The sequence below is a fragment of the Limanda limanda genome, chromosome 15, assembly GCF_963576545.1.
Source record: "Limanda limanda chromosome 15, fLimLim1.1, whole genome shotgun sequence".
NCBI lineage: Eukaryota > Metazoa > Chordata > Actinopteri > Pleuronectiformes > Pleuronectidae > Limanda > Limanda limanda.
This window is the reverse complement of record NC_083650.1, coordinates 4,419,861-4,434,892: the sequence shown is the minus strand read 5'-3', so window position 1 is coordinate 4,434,892 and position 15,032 is coordinate 4,419,861. Positions and strand designations below refer to the sequence as shown.

Genomic DNA, 15,032 nt, shown 5'->3' with positions numbered 1-15,032 from the left:
TGATAATGTGTTGAGCTACAGCTGCTCCCGCTGGTCCAGATGTTTAATGTCTCTCAGTAAGAGCTCTCAGGATTGGTCCAAACTTTGAAAACCTGTGACAAAAACCTCTTAAAAACTTTTCTAGTGTTTGAAAAACTTCCTCTGGAAAAAAAAAAGGATCCCAGGTTTGATTTGCTGGTTTGGTAAAAGTTCATCAGACCTTTATTGGGCTTTAAGTAAAAGTCCTCAGGATTAGTTGAGCTGCAGTAAAAGCCACCACGATTGGTCCAGGTCTGGTCAGACTCTAAATAAAAGCTCCCAGGATTGGTCCAGGTCTCGCAGTCCTTCAGTAAAAGCTCCCAGGATTGGTCCGACCCTCTGAACCGTTCTCATCCGGGCCTTGAAGAGCTCAGTCACAGGGTAATAAGCATCCGCTTGGATTGGGTGTGGTGTGGAAAAATAAAATCTGTTTTTGATACTAGGCCAATCGCACTCTCCCCTCACCAATAACGACGCCCAGTAATGAGTTCCAAGCAATTTCCTGATAATTGTTTGAGATTTTTTTTGTTCTTCTTCTCTGCGAGCTTCTCTCTCCTCCTCTCCTCCTCCATGTTGTGTGTTTTTTAATGCTGTGGTGTCGTGACCTTTTAAATGCATGTTGTAAATCTGTGATCTGTGCATGACCCTGTCGATTCTTTGTGCTGTTAACAAACAAACAGTTAACAAACAATGCAGACGTTTCTCTAATTGGTTCTTGAATCCAACGCTCACACAATTACAATGCTTTTAAAAAAAACTACATTTGATTGAAATGAGCAGATGCAGCTGACGTCAGAGGTTTGAAAATCAGATCTGAGGAAGATTTAGTTGAGTTTCTTAGATTAGATTTGAGTGGTTTTGAATAAAGTGAGTTTGATTTATTACAACAACAGCTCTTCTAGTTCAGGGAGCAGAGGATTATGGATAATATCCAGCATTCAGAGCCCCACTCAACACATTGATAGTCCTGACATAATGAATCGCCCCATCTGGCTGTAGAGGGCGCTGTTGCTCAGGAACAGTGACATATTGTTGCTTTAAATCAGGTGAATTAGAAGCGTCAGACTGTCAGTAGAATCCCAACGCCATTTTTTTGTTTGACGTGTAAATCAGAGTAGTTTAAATGTTGCAGACTGAGGAAGCTGCTGAAGTTGAAAGTGTTTATATAGAGTGAGTTTTAAGGCTGTCAACAGTTTTATTCATACTTTATTCTGAGCATATTCACCTGATATGACCCATAACTCATTGAGGTCTTACAGTTCAGTGTAGAGAATCTGTGTCGGCCTGTGATTCTGCTCTGCTCTGCATGTTGCAGCTCTGATAACTGATTCACAGCTTCTGAGTGTCTGAGATCAGTTTAAAGCATCGTGTTTGACACTGGGATCTGTCCCCTGACGCTCGCTTCTGTTTCCAGGAGAACGTTGACGGTTGCGAGGTGGTGAACGGGGTGTCGGAGCCCAGCCCCGCGGGGTCTCCTGGGGCGGCTCGCAAGGGCAAGGGCAGCCAGGCGGCCACGCTGCCGGCCAAGAGCCAGCAGGAGGCGCCCACGTCCCAACTGGAGGGCTTCCTGCACCGCAAACACGAGTGGGAGGGTCAGAACAAGAAGGCTTCAAGCAGGTACGGGAGCTTTTCATCTTCACTTTCAAATCTTATTGTTCAAAATGATTCTTTAAAGGTACAATATCTGGATTTGTCTCACTAAAGTAAACTAAACGTGTAGCTGAGTTGGGTTCTCATATCCTATTTTCAAACCTGCAGAAATCTGTAGTTTTTACTCAAGGTTTCATTTGGTGGCGCCATATCTCATTTGTGCATGTGTCTCTTCTGACTCTTCCCCGCAGGTCGTGGCACAACGTGTACTGTGTGATCAACCAGCAGGAGATGGGTTTCTATAAGGATCAGAAGAGCGCCAGTCAGGGGATCCCCTACCACAGCGAGATCCCCGTCAGCCTGAAGGACGCCGCCTGCGAGGTGGCGCTGGACTACAAGAAGAAGAAACACGTCTTCAAGCTCAAGTGAGTGGTCCAATAAATAAACATCCATAAATCTCCTTAGATTTAAAATCAAAACACCCACAACATCTGCAGAACAGGTTTTAAAGTTTTCTTTAGTATCAATTATATCCAGTGATAATGCCTGTACATCAGTGGGTTCTCTACAAACCGCTGATTCAGCAAACTTGTTATGATGCTAAAACACAATGTTTGTGATGCACAGCTGAATAACTGACTTCAGGAGGCAGAATCACAGCGACCGACTTCACTGTAACTTCACTGTCCTCAAAGCTTCACCAGTTTAATTAAATCTGTTAAATCATTAATCTTATATTTTATAAACTTCCTCTTAACGTTCACACTGATGATTTTTTCACTTTCACAGAATCACTGACGGGAACGAGTATCTCTTCCAAGCCAAAGACGACGTAAGTGAAGAGAACATATTGTAATGAATTTGCTGTGGTGTCTATTTTATCATCTATTTAAAGTCGTTTTTATTATATATTTTTTGAATTTATATGACCTCAGTCTTATTATTTTAATATCTCTTATAACTACATCAACATCTATTTAATGTTTGTAACTTGCTCATAAATGTTGGTGAATCCACATTAACAGCTACTCTTCCTTGGGTTCCTCTCACTCCCTCTCTTCTCTTCTTCTCTCCATTCTCCAGGAGGAGATGAACACGTGGATCTCGGCCATCTCTGCCGCTGTGCCGGCCGAGAAGGCGGAGGTCACGCCCAGCAGCCACAGCACGCCAGCCCCCGCCGCACGCGCTCAGACGCTGCCAGCCTCCGTCGCCTCAACAACGGCCGAGTCCAGCCCGGGCAAACGTGAGAAAGACAAGGAGAAGCGCTTCAGTCTGTTCAGCAAGAAGAAATAGACCCTCCCTCCCTCTTTCTTTCTCCCCTCTCCCTCCCTCCCTCTTTCCTTCCTCTCGCTCTCCTCCACTGCTGTTTGGGGTCGCTCATCTTCGTTCATCAATCTTTGGTCCAATATTTCTGAACGATGTTAATTGACCAAAGTTTCGATTCCAGAGTTTGCTCGTAGTAACTGATTCTGTCATAACGCAGAATAAACAGAACAATTTTTAAATAAATAATAAATTTGACCTCAAACTGTATTTCAATTTAATTTAAACTGTAAATAAATAGTGATTCAATGAGAAAATCTGTTCGTTTAACGATCTGAACCGATCCTCCGGCAAACATTGGTTACAAAATATATAGTCGCTACAACAAATATAATCCCAAACAGCCGCTCTTCCTCCTCCTCTTCCTCCTCCTCTTCCTCTCAAAGCGTGACTTCAGCATGCAAGCTCCGAGCCAAAACTCTCCACTCTGTGCCTATCAACCGTCCGGTCCGGCTCAGAGCTACAGTTCAGCTACAACACACCACCTGTATCCTCTGTTCAGTTTTTGTAAGATAAGGAGCAGGGAAAAAACGAAAAAGGAAAATTAATTAATGAATAAAAGGGGGGGGGGGGTTCTGCTAAAGCTTCATGCAGCTGCTGAAAATAAAAGCCAGAGTTTGCCGCTGAACAACAACAACACAATGTAGAGGAGTTCCCCAAATATTCCACTTTATTATTCTTATTGCTGTTATTTGTGTTTTCTATCTCCCACCGTTTAATTTCTCCTCTCTGCTTCCTCCTCGTCCCGGCTTCTTTGTCCACTGCTGCCTTCTGTGGGTTGTGTTTACGCTCCCCGGCTGTCTCACCGTCTCCTTCTTTTGTTAAGCTCGTAGTTTAGTTCCTGTTCGGGTCCATCCTCAGTTTTTGCAGAGGCCTTGTCTTTGCAAGATGACGTGTATCCCTCTGTGGTGGGGAAAACTGAGACCACAGCGGAGTGAAGCTCCAACTTTACAGCCGTGGTCGCGTCTGTAATCTGAGCTGAGAAGCATGTCGTCAAAGTTTTTAATGAGCGGAGAAATCAAATATCTGCAGAACAGAACGACATCACGTGTTCTGAACAGCATTTTGTGCACTGAACAATAATTAAAATACTCAACCGTAAAAAGTGGATAATTATTGTGTTCTTTTGAATTTCGGTGCTGTCTAATTCCTGCAGAGAATAAACAGGAAGTGGCTGTAATTTTGAGCGTTACCCCGCTGTGCTTTGAACTGTATGTATAACTTGTGTATAACAAACTGTTAAAAAATAAACCTGTGTTTAATTTCACCTATTATTATTATTATTACTACTAATAAGATCTACCAACCATAATAAGCTTCATTTTGAGTATAACTTTCTTTACCTGAAGACTTAACGATTATTTACTGAATGAAGGAGCCGTCGAGTCGGAGTCGTCCAACTCGACGGGAACAAATAACTAAGACCAGTGAGAATGTTGAACTCATCCAGTTAGTTTCTTTTCTACTCTTTTTTTCTTCTCTTGTTTTTGTTTTCTCCATCACGTTCTTTCTGTTCCACAGTTAAGAAAGTGTCTATGGTTTATTTAGTCCGACAAGTATGGAGACGTAGATGTTCTATAAAAACAAAATAACTTTAAGCGTTGCTGTTAAGTGGGCGGGTTGGTTCTTTTAAAAAAAAAAAATGCATTTACTGGAAGTGAGTAGTGTTGCAGAATAATGGTCGCTTGCTTGTTGACTTCAGCATCTCGATTGGAAGATTTCAGGCTTTGACCTCGAGGGGAAGCAGGACGAGTTACTTGATTGTCTACGGAGGATTTTTAATGACAATGTTAAAAGAAGAAATCAGATCTAGTGATAGAATAATAGAGAAATCAAACTTAAGGGACTAACCTGCAATAAACAAAATGAACAAGAGGGTGTTAGGGTTAACTTAATCAAGTTAATGTACTTTATTCTCCTAATATAATAATATACAACTTTATTATGACCTTTTCTTCAAACCTCTGATTATTTGGTCCTAATATTCTGTCGCAGGGTCGAGACTGGAGAGAGTGAACAATCAAATTTGTAAAAAACACTTTTATTCTGAAACCATAAGATGTGAGCAGCTTCCTTTTGTATATTTTCTGAGTTGTTCCTGCTTTGGCCTCCAGGTGGCGTATTCTCAAGCCACATTCAGAAACAGAGTTTAAACTGCGACCAAACCAAAAAACGTCTCTTAAAACCAGTTTGATTAAAGCTTGAAATTGTCTCAGACTCACGATTTTAATTTTGTCATTAATTAGCCTCTGTACATCTCAGTAGGGAGGTGGGTATGCTTGTTTTGCACACAATGGTGGAGGAGATGGTCGGTGGAGTCAAGTAACTTCTCGTCTCTTCACTCTGGGATCAGCCCTGAAATGCTTCCTGTTTTTTTATTTTTATTATTTGCTTCCTTCTGCTGATTTGATGAATATAGAGTGCATTCCTCTGTCACTGTAACCATAGTAACAAGATATTTCTTCATATTGCACAATCAATGATGCCACGATGGGGTTGGGCAGGTGGTTGGGAGGGGGTGGGCGGGGCGGGCGGGGCTTTGTAGGTGAGGTAGTAAGTGTGTGATTTTGACCACCAGGGGTCACTGCTAGTTGGATCTGCACCTGTAGACTTCTCCCCATCTCTGTTACATACGTGCAAAAAGCCATTAAAATGCTTTTAAAATGAACCGGACGACTCTTTCATTTATTGTGTCTGTTTGAACTTCATCATGATTTTGTCAGATCTCTGAATCAAACGCCTCAGACACTGAAATGTGTTGCTGGTATTTTAAATATGAGATTTCATCCTCTGGTCAGTGTGTGGAGGAGGGTGAAGTTGTAATTTTTGCACGGTTCTATGAAGGCATCCTATGAGGAAAATAAAATATTTTTTTTATTATTAAAATTCAATTCAACCTTCATATCATCAGTGAGATAAGAGCTACCTTAAATGACAGGATGATACAGCAGCCAGCCACCAGGGGGCGATCGAGACATGTTGGCTTCACTTTTGTGAGCTGTCATGTCATCCATCTGTATTTACAGCCTGTGGTTTAAAGCTAATCAGCGCTGACCTCTGGTGGACAGAAAGAAAAATAGTCATTTATTTTACACATATGGAATGTCATTGTGTGTGTGTGTGTGTGTGTGTGTGTGTGTGTGTGTGTGTGTGTGTGTGTGTGTGTGTGTGTGTGTGTGTGTGTGTGTGTGTGTGTGTGTGTGTGTGTGTGTGTGTGTGTGTGTGTGTGTGTGATCTGACTGTAAAACTGCCTGAAATCACAGCAGTTACATTATTAATGACAATAAAAAACAGCTGTGATCCTCATTATGAAACCACTGCACTTAAACATCTGAGTGTGTGGCTGTGCTTTGTGTTACTAGGTTCATGTTATTGCTGCAGACTCAGTTGTGTAACTTATAAGTGGTTTTCACTATATCTGCATGTGACTGTATTTGGGAATCAGAAGTTAACATCTGCAGGGAATCTCGAGCTACAGTTCGTCAGCTGTCAAATTCACAAGCTCATTTCTAAATCTGTGCATCAGGGTTTTTGTAGATGGTTTTTAGGTCTAAATAAAGTCTTGAAGGAGTTTATATACAGTGATGAAAGCAGCTACAAGAGTAAAATACCACAGAAGCATTTACTGATGATAGAATATCAGTTTTCTGTCAAATTAAATTGCTCGTTATACTGTGAAAGTAGGACAGTGAGGTACTTTTACCTTGTTTGTATTGGTACTTTTACTTCAGTAGAACATCAGATTGCTTTTAATATTACTGGGTTTAAAGGTCTTCTTCTTCTTCTTCTTCTTCTTCTTCTTCTTCTTCTTCTTCTTCTTCTTCTTCTTCTTCTTCTTCTTCTTCTTCTTCTTCTTCTTCTTCTTCTTCTTCTTCTTCTTCTTCTTCTATGTCTGAATTGTTCCAAACACTATTTCTCAAACATCAGAGACTGAAGATGTTGAATTCAGTGAATTTGCATTTTGCTTGACTATGTAAGTGGAGCTGAAATGATTCGTGAATTGATACATTTAATAAAGTAAATAAAACTTCCTTGAATCTTAATATTTCTATTTACTTTAATGAAACTACCACTTCCTCTCCTGACTTCAGCACCGCGGACAGCTCCTCCATCACTGCTGCTGCTGGTACTTGTAGTTTTTTATCACTTCCTGGTGAAAACACAAGAACAACAGTAAACTAGGAAATAAAAACACAAAATCCCACAAACCTTTGCGGCCGTGCGCGCGCTCTCGTGCGTCGTGGTTACCTCCCGAGTGCAAGCTGTGACAAGCAACCACAATAAGAGCGGATGTGGGGAGATGTGACTTTCAAAATAAAGCTGGGAATTTTCTTGGTCAATATATAATTATTTTAATGATGAATTTGAATTTAACTAATCACACAGTGTTTCAGGATGTTGACGTTTAAGGTTTTTCAAAGATCTTGCCTGGACTAATTGATAAATATTTGAATATTTACACTTAGTTAAATTTAAAGGTGAGAATGTAGACAGGAGATAAAAGCTGAAAGATGCAGCGAAAGATAATCAGAATCTATAAGGTAAAAAAAGATGATTAGATAAATATCAAAGGTCGGCTAAAAGTATACTAAACATGAAATGTGTAGAAGTACATTAGTAAGGTAAAATAAATCAAATGCATTTGCAGAATTAAAATGAAAGGTCACAAATCCAGTGATTGTGAAACTGTCACATATTTCATTACCTTTGTCAAGGAGCTTATGTTTTCACCGGTCAGTTTGTGAGATGTTGTGAGATTTGAGATGAGTTTTCACCATTTTTCCAGAGAATAATTCATGGATCCTGATGATCAACAATCAGACATATTAGGATGAATGATTCTATGAGTCTGAGTGCAATTTACTGCAGCTTGATTGAATCTGACTGATCTTATTGATAAGGTTAGATTAATTATATCATTTTGCAACGGTTTAATTTCTGTGATTCCTAACTTGGGGGTCCAGGCCCTCAGAGTGGTCACCAGATGAATCAGAGCTTTCGTCAGGCGCAGTGGAAAGTACCCTCTAAAAAGTACTATAGTATTTACTGTATTGAAGTTTCTTCCTGCTTAAGGGTGTTTCTTGTTGTGTGTTTCTATAATATTGTAACACCTTAATTTGTAAAGAGTTTCAGATAATGTCGTTATTTGAATCTGAATTTACTCTAATTGAACATTTAGTTGGGTTAGATTCTGAGCTTCCTCCTGGTTTGGCCCTTTTCACTCCCCCTCACTCAGAGGGCCTTTATTTTGTAGGGGTCGCCAGTGGAAACAGTGTGTGGTTTATGTCTCTTTGCTTCTCTTGATGTTTCTGCTTCTCAGCCCGAAAACCAGCAAGAAAACAGCACAGTGATGAGACTCTGCGTCCAGGGAGGGTCTCCATCAGGGTCTGCAGTCCGGTGTCCTGTCAGCTGAGTGTGTCTGTCTGCCTGTCTGTCTGCCTGTCTGTCTGTGGTCAGAGGGACAGCGGGAGGATGCTCTCCTCCCACCGGGAATCGGGACTCTCCTCACTCGTCATCCGGCCGGGATGCTGCGGTCTGAGCCCGGGGCTTCTCCCCTCCTCTGCCCGCTGAAGTTGGATCATCTGCTGGGATTAAACCTCGGTTTCTGTCGCTCCCTCTCTGGATCTGTCCGAGCGTCTCCCAGGGGACAATAATCCGCCTCTTTTTAATTTTTATATCCTGTGATCATTTGATATCACGTCCCTGTGACTCTGGTGGATTTTTTTTTACTCACGCACAGATTTGTGAATGGGTCCGTGCGTTGAGGGATGATGTGAGCGCACAGGGGAAAAAAGAGAAAGCTCCCGTGCTGTAGTAACCATGGCTGGTCCCGAGGTCGAGGATTAGTGTCAGGAGGGATTATTTTCCTCCAGGAGCAGAATCCTCCATCAGTTTGCTGTGTCTCTGCCTCTTTGGTTCCTGGACACGAGGAGAAGTTCTTCACACGCGTTTCAGTCTTTTCTTTATTTCTGTCTCTGCATCATTTTTATTTCATTTTCTGAAAGCTGAGGATAGAAATGTGATCTGTGTTTGTAGTTGGCGTGAAGCAGAGAGTGTTCCAGGCAGATAGAAGTTGGTCTCATGTTATGAATAATTAATATTTTATAGGATTGAAGCTGTAACTTCACCATAGAGAACAATAAAAAGACTCGTAGTCCCTGGAGGAACATTGAAGCAAATTATACTCAAACCGCAGTAGAGTCATAAAGCGTCGTGTCAGCAGATATAACTGTGAAATGATTCTTATTCATCTGCAGCTCTGAGGTGAACAGTGACAGAAGATTATGGAAATATGGAAATATTACAGAGACACGATAACTGAGTGTGCGAGAAGTTTATTTGTTGTAAAGCTGCAGACGATGCTTCAGATTAAATGAGGAAAAATAAGGTCTGCAGGTCACAGAAGAATTATATATATCAAGATATTGAGATTATTATAAATTTATCTTTAAACAAACTCCAGGCAGGTTTATTAATGTTTGACTGGAGACGGACCAGTGTGAGTTTTCCAGTAAAGAAATTGTAGATTTATTTTTAAGGGAATTTAAAAATCACGATAATCAATGTGAAGATTCATCTTTCATCTCTTTCCATCTTGTTTGTTTGAGTTTGACCTCTTGGGAGAAAGCATCGACAAAAAGGAAACTATCTACATTTTTACTCGTTAACCTTGAACAGAAAATGACATTAAATACTTGATTTAAACAAACTTTTAAACATGGAAATGACCAGAATAATCTGAAGAGAAGCACCAACGCTCATCAGGTTATCTGTAGAAGTGAAATATCAGTGACCTGATCAGAACCCTGTTATTCTGGAGGATCTTGGACTCAGAGGAAGCATCAGGAGCGATCTGGTGAACACGCTGTGGACCCTCAGATGAGAGACCATGTCAGACCGGAGCGCCCCGGGCTGCCGGCTCAGACTGGACTGGGTCTATGGATACCGGGGCCACCAGTGTCGCAATAACCTGTACTACACGGCCGGGAAGGAGGTGGTGTACTTCGTGGCCGGGGTCGGCGTGGTGTACAACACCAGAGAGCACAGCCAGAGGTTTTACCTGGGGCACAACGATGACATCATCAGGTAGGACTGCTGCCACACCTGGATCCTTGAGTTCAAACTATGTTCTGGTGAAAGAAATACTTCAAATGTCATATCTTATGTGACAGTTTAAATACACAATGTGCATTGCATGGCCAATATGATGATAATTTCTCAAGTGTGTTACAAGTAGTGGAGCTAAAACTGTGAAGAAACAGGAGGATGGTTCTACCTCTGAGGAGCAGGACATCTAACGACAATCTAAGCATTAAACGTTGACATTACTCTGCAGTTCTGATGGACGCGTGTCCTGGTTGGGGCACAAATGGTCAGGTAGAGGTTCAGGAGCTCAACATGGATCATTGCAGAGATAAAACGCAACAGAACTATAAATGTGGACGTTTGTTGAGAAACTGACTCGTCACATGGTTCCGTCTCCAAAACTGTGAGGCTCCTGTCACTTTTTACTCATCGTTGAGTTGAAAAACACGACTTTGATTACATCATAATTTTCTGCAGTGTAATTACAATTTATCCTAATGTCAGTGATAATGTTTTGCCTCAAACCTCAGTGAAGCTCAATTGGTTCAGATCCAGTGCAGGTAGTTGAACAGTTTCCACAGAGAAGCATCTGGACATATCTACAAACGTAAACATTTTATATTGAAAATTGAGCCTGAGAGAAAATTGAAATTAGAGCAAATAGAGGAGGAAGATGTTTCACTGAGGTCACTCATTCATAATAACATGCTAACACACATGCTAACACGCTCAAACACACACACACCTGGTGTATTCACCAACACTAAACAGCCCATGAGTCATCAGAGCAGCTTGTTTGGACAGTTTATACATCAGGCCAGTCAGCTGCAGCCTGCGGTACAGAGTGTGTGTGTCTGTGTGTTTGTGTGTGTGTGTGTGTGAGAGTGTGCGTGTGTGTGTGCGTGTGCGTGAGGCACTAATTGAAAAGCTGGATGCTGCCTCAGCCGCTCGTGCTCTGATAGAAGTGTTAAATTTGTGTTTGTGCCAGATTATCCCTCACGGCCGACAGCGGGTTCCCAGCTGCATCTGGACGAGCCAAATTCATTATACATAGTTCTCTAACTTCTATAGATTCATATAAACTGTTGATTCTCTGCTGAATCCACCTGATGTCAGCTAGATAGTTGCAGATGTGTAGCTTTACGTGTTACCATACAGCAGCTGAGATAAATCCTAGCCCCTATGAAACCTAGTCTGACCAAAAAATGTCATCAGGATTCATGACATTTTCTGTGTGAAACCAGTAAAAATATCAAAAAACATCTCATAATGTTAAAGAAAGTCCTGATCCGTGTCACTCTGCCTTTATTTAGTTCTTTCTTACACCAAGTTTCATGAAAATCCTTTTGGTAGTTTTTGCGTAATCCTGCTGACAAACAAAGAAACTTACGAACAGGGGTGAAAACTAAATATACTCTCTTGACTCTGATGGGATTTCCCAAAGTGTGATGACATGTTTTTCCGTGCACCGTTCAGGTCGGCCATCTTTCAAATGTTCGTCTGTTCTCAGTGAAAGAGACACAGCATCTAAACAGACTTCATATCAGTGGTGTCAGCACTGTTAGCACTGTTAGCACCGTCTACAGGAAACATCAGCGTCACTGGTCCAGTCTGATGCCGTCAGAGGCCTTTTCATCACCACTGGCACCAGCGTCACCACGGAAATCTGCTGGCGCACCATTATACTGTGATGGATGGTGATGAGTTGTGACCCCGAGTGTGGAAAATAGAAAAACCTCAACCAGAACAGTTTAATACTCGAACTCCTCCGGTCTCAAACAGAGATTACATTAGTCTGTCGCAGATTCGGCTTTTCTAATTAGTGAAGAGTGTTTATGTGACTCTAAAGAGACCAGATTGTTTCATTCAAACAGTCGCTGCTCCCAACGATTCATTACCTTGATTCAAAGTTTCATGTCTGTGGTGATCAGTCCCTAGGGCAGCAAACTTCACAAGGTCAAAGGTCACAGCAATGCTAAAGAACTGCTTGACCCTAAGCTTATTGAACACACAGTTATCTACCATTAACCTGGTGACAGTGCTGGTGATTTATATTTTACTTTGTTTAAAACTTGAGCAGAGGGAATGATCCTATAAAATATGAATTTGTAGGATCAGAAATAAAACACTAAGTGAGGCTGGATGTTGAGTTTTCTTCCCCGTCAGCGTTTTTTCAGGTTTTAAATCAGTTTGTTGTGCTCAGTGTGTTGAGAGCGCTGAATCATAACGGCTCTCTCTTCTTTCTCCGGGCCTGATGGATAACTTCAGTAATTGCAGGCTCCATGTTGACGCATTAAATCCATGTTTAGTTTCTTCTGAAGGGCGGAGAGTGGGACTGCCTTTTTCTTTCACCGGGCCTTTCAGAGCCGAGTCCTCCCGGGGGGGGATCGGCCTTTATGCTCTTCTTGCGGCGAAGCGTCGGGGTGCTGCTGAATAGCAGCGATTATCATGGCAGCTGTAAAGAGCTCGAGTTTCCAGCTCACTTCAGATCTGTTCACTTTACTCTCTCTTCCACTCTCTTCAGTTTGTTGTTGACTTCGGTTTAAATCCTCTCCCAGCTCTCAGCGGCTCTTGGATCTTCTTTACTTTACGAAAACTGTGGTCAGAGCTCAACGTCATTTCAACAAATACAAATTCATAATTGAATCCAGATCATTTTAAATCCTCTTAAAACTTTGTGGTTTGGAGTAAAAAGACGATTTGAATGCTGAGGAGGAGTTGATGTTTCACTTCTGTTTTTTCAGCTGAATTATGCAAAAACTCACAAAACTTGGCAAAGGATGCAAAGAGGGGTCAAGGTTGGAGAATAATTCATTGTATTGATAACAGAACGTACATACTGGAGGACTTATATTATACATATATACTTCTATCTGTAGCTAGATTGAGTTTAAGGGACATCTGGATTTTGGGTGGAGGTGTGAGTTCTACTGAGAGACATTCTAATGATATACTTGTGAATGGCGGAAGTTCAGAGGGGATGAATGAGGATGAACTGGGGTTGAAGGATGAGTTTTAGTTTGTATTTTCACTTCATCAGTACACACCCTCTCTCTCTGTCTATCTCTCTCTCTTTTTCTGTCTCTTCTTTCTTTCCCCGTCCTGTCCCACTTCCCTCTGGTCGCCTGCAGGCAGAACCTGACCGACTAACACACACGCTCAGGAGGAAGTAAACCAAACCAAACGACCTAATTACAGTTGTTGTGTTGTTTTGAGTGTGTCTCTGCTCGACAGCGTTTAATGAACCAGGTCGGGATGAGTTGTCGTTCAGGTCAGTGACGGTTTCTATTTTCCACCAGCAAGTATTTGTTTTTAAATTGACGTTTTTGTCTTTTAAAGTCTCCTCAGTTGTCTTTGTGTTACGGTGGAGAAGCATCAGAGAACACAGAGGCTCTCGGCTCAGTGAAAAGCAGAATTTTTTTTCTGTCAACTCGCCAAAGACGAAGTTATGAAGTTTAGCAACGAGCTTTGTAGATGTCACATCTCCAGAGAAAAAACTGTGATCTCCGGGGTCACACACACGCAAACACACATGCACACACAGACACACAAATAAAGCGTTGCTGTTGGTGTCTACACCCGCAGGGAGTTGGTTGACATGCAGATCACCCACGAGACACGACACTGTGGAAACATAGCACACACACATATTTACATACACACAACACAAACAGACACATGCACACACACACAACTGTTAGTGTTTCCAGCGGCAGAGAGTTGGTTGACATGCAGATCACCCAAGAGACACAAGACATATGCAACACACACACACACAAACACAAGCACACACTGAGCTGCTCTGTAATGATTACATTTTAAAGTTAGTAGTTCTTTTTACCAAATCCCAAAACCAGTTTATTTTTATCACAGCTCGTGTTGAGTTGCTCACTGAAACGAGTGAAAACAATCTGTTGAGTTTCATTCTGCTTTTTTAATTTATTTTTATTTTAAATGAAATGAACCCAAAGAACTGACCTTGTGTTGGTAAGAGACTGAAAGAGATTCATCATTACAACAGAATCATGAAGCATGAAATAAGACTTTAGTACTGAAACAGGAATGAAGATATCTTCACAAAGATAGATAGATAGATAGATAGATAGATAGATAGATAGATAGATAGATAGATAGATAGATAGATAGATAGATAGATAGATAGATAGATAGATAGATAGGTAGATAGGTAGATAGGTAGATAGATAGATAGATAGATAGATAGATAGATAGATAGATAGATAGATAGATAGATAGATAGATAGATAGATAGACAGTTTTTCCCTGTGATTTAAATCCAGTGTGTGGGTCACTGCTGGTTGAGGGAGTGTTGAAATTTATGCATCGATTAACACTGAGAGTAGAGAGGCTCAGACCTGCAGGCTCATCATCATCATCATCATCATCATCGTCTTCATCCCCATCTTCATCTTCAGCGAATACAAAACCAGTTCTTCCAGAAACACTAATTACAGAGCTGAGGCTGACCAGCAGGGCCACCAGGGGCATGGAGTGTGTGTGTGTGTGTGTGTGTGTGTGTGCGTGTGTGCGTGTGTGTGTGTGTGTGCGTGTCTGCGTGTGTGTGTGTAAGCCTGAAGAAAGGAAGTCTTCTGGAGCGTAGCTCATATCCCTCTCACCGGGAGCTCATTGGCTAAGCTGTGGAAGAAGGGGGCTAGCATCATGATGTCATCGCTGTAAGCATGTGGACTGGCAGCCGTGCGTGGCGGTCAGTGATGCATTGTCGTGTGCTGTTGTGCTTCGGGGGTGAAGGGTGTTGTGTGAACAGAAGTCAAGAAAATTTTGCAGCGACTTTTGGAGCTTAATGTTGTTTTGACTCAGAAATCAGGATAAAGGCTGAAGTCACGCTGGTGGAACGGAGAACATATCGGAGCAGTGTTGTGTTCATAAGACGTTTCATATCAGCTGGTCAGAACATAGACTGTGTTTAAAAATGTACGACATTCGGGGATGTCCACACTCTAATGTTTGTCCTCCACTTCGGATTCTCTGTAACCTCA

The 15,032-nt window shown here is 41.7% G+C and overlaps 2 protein-coding genes across 5 annotated transcripts in view; both read left to right on the top strand.

Annotated features, from left to right (window-relative positions):
- LOC133020287 (spectrin beta chain, non-erythrocytic 1-like) overlaps positions 1-4,198 on the top strand; it is a 76,029-nt gene extending 71,831 nt beyond the window's left edge. For both annotated transcript variants that reach the window (XM_061086788.1, XM_061086787.1), the window contains 4 exons: positions 1,433-1,635; positions 1,860-2,033; positions 2,398-2,440; positions 2,692-4,198. In XM_061086788.1, coding sequence (XP_060942771.1) covers positions 1,433-1,635; positions 1,860-2,033; positions 2,398-2,440; positions 2,692-2,901 — 630 coding nt within the window. In that variant the 3' untranslated portion in view covers positions 2,902-4,198. The remainder of the gene's footprint in view (positions 1-1,432; positions 1,636-1,859; positions 2,034-2,397; positions 2,441-2,691) is intronic.
- Positions 4,199-9,820: 5,622 nt separating this feature from the next.
- The window catches only part of LOC133020762 (echinoderm microtubule-associated protein-like 6), a 40,269-nt gene continuing 35,057 nt past the window's right edge, over positions 9,821-15,032 (top strand). For all 3 annotated transcript variants that reach the window (XM_061087467.1, XM_061087465.1, XM_061087466.1), the window contains exon 1: positions 9,821-10,017. In XM_061087467.1, the coding sequence (XP_060943450.1) occupies positions 9,821-10,017 (197 nt within the window). The remainder of the gene's footprint in view (positions 10,018-15,032) is intronic.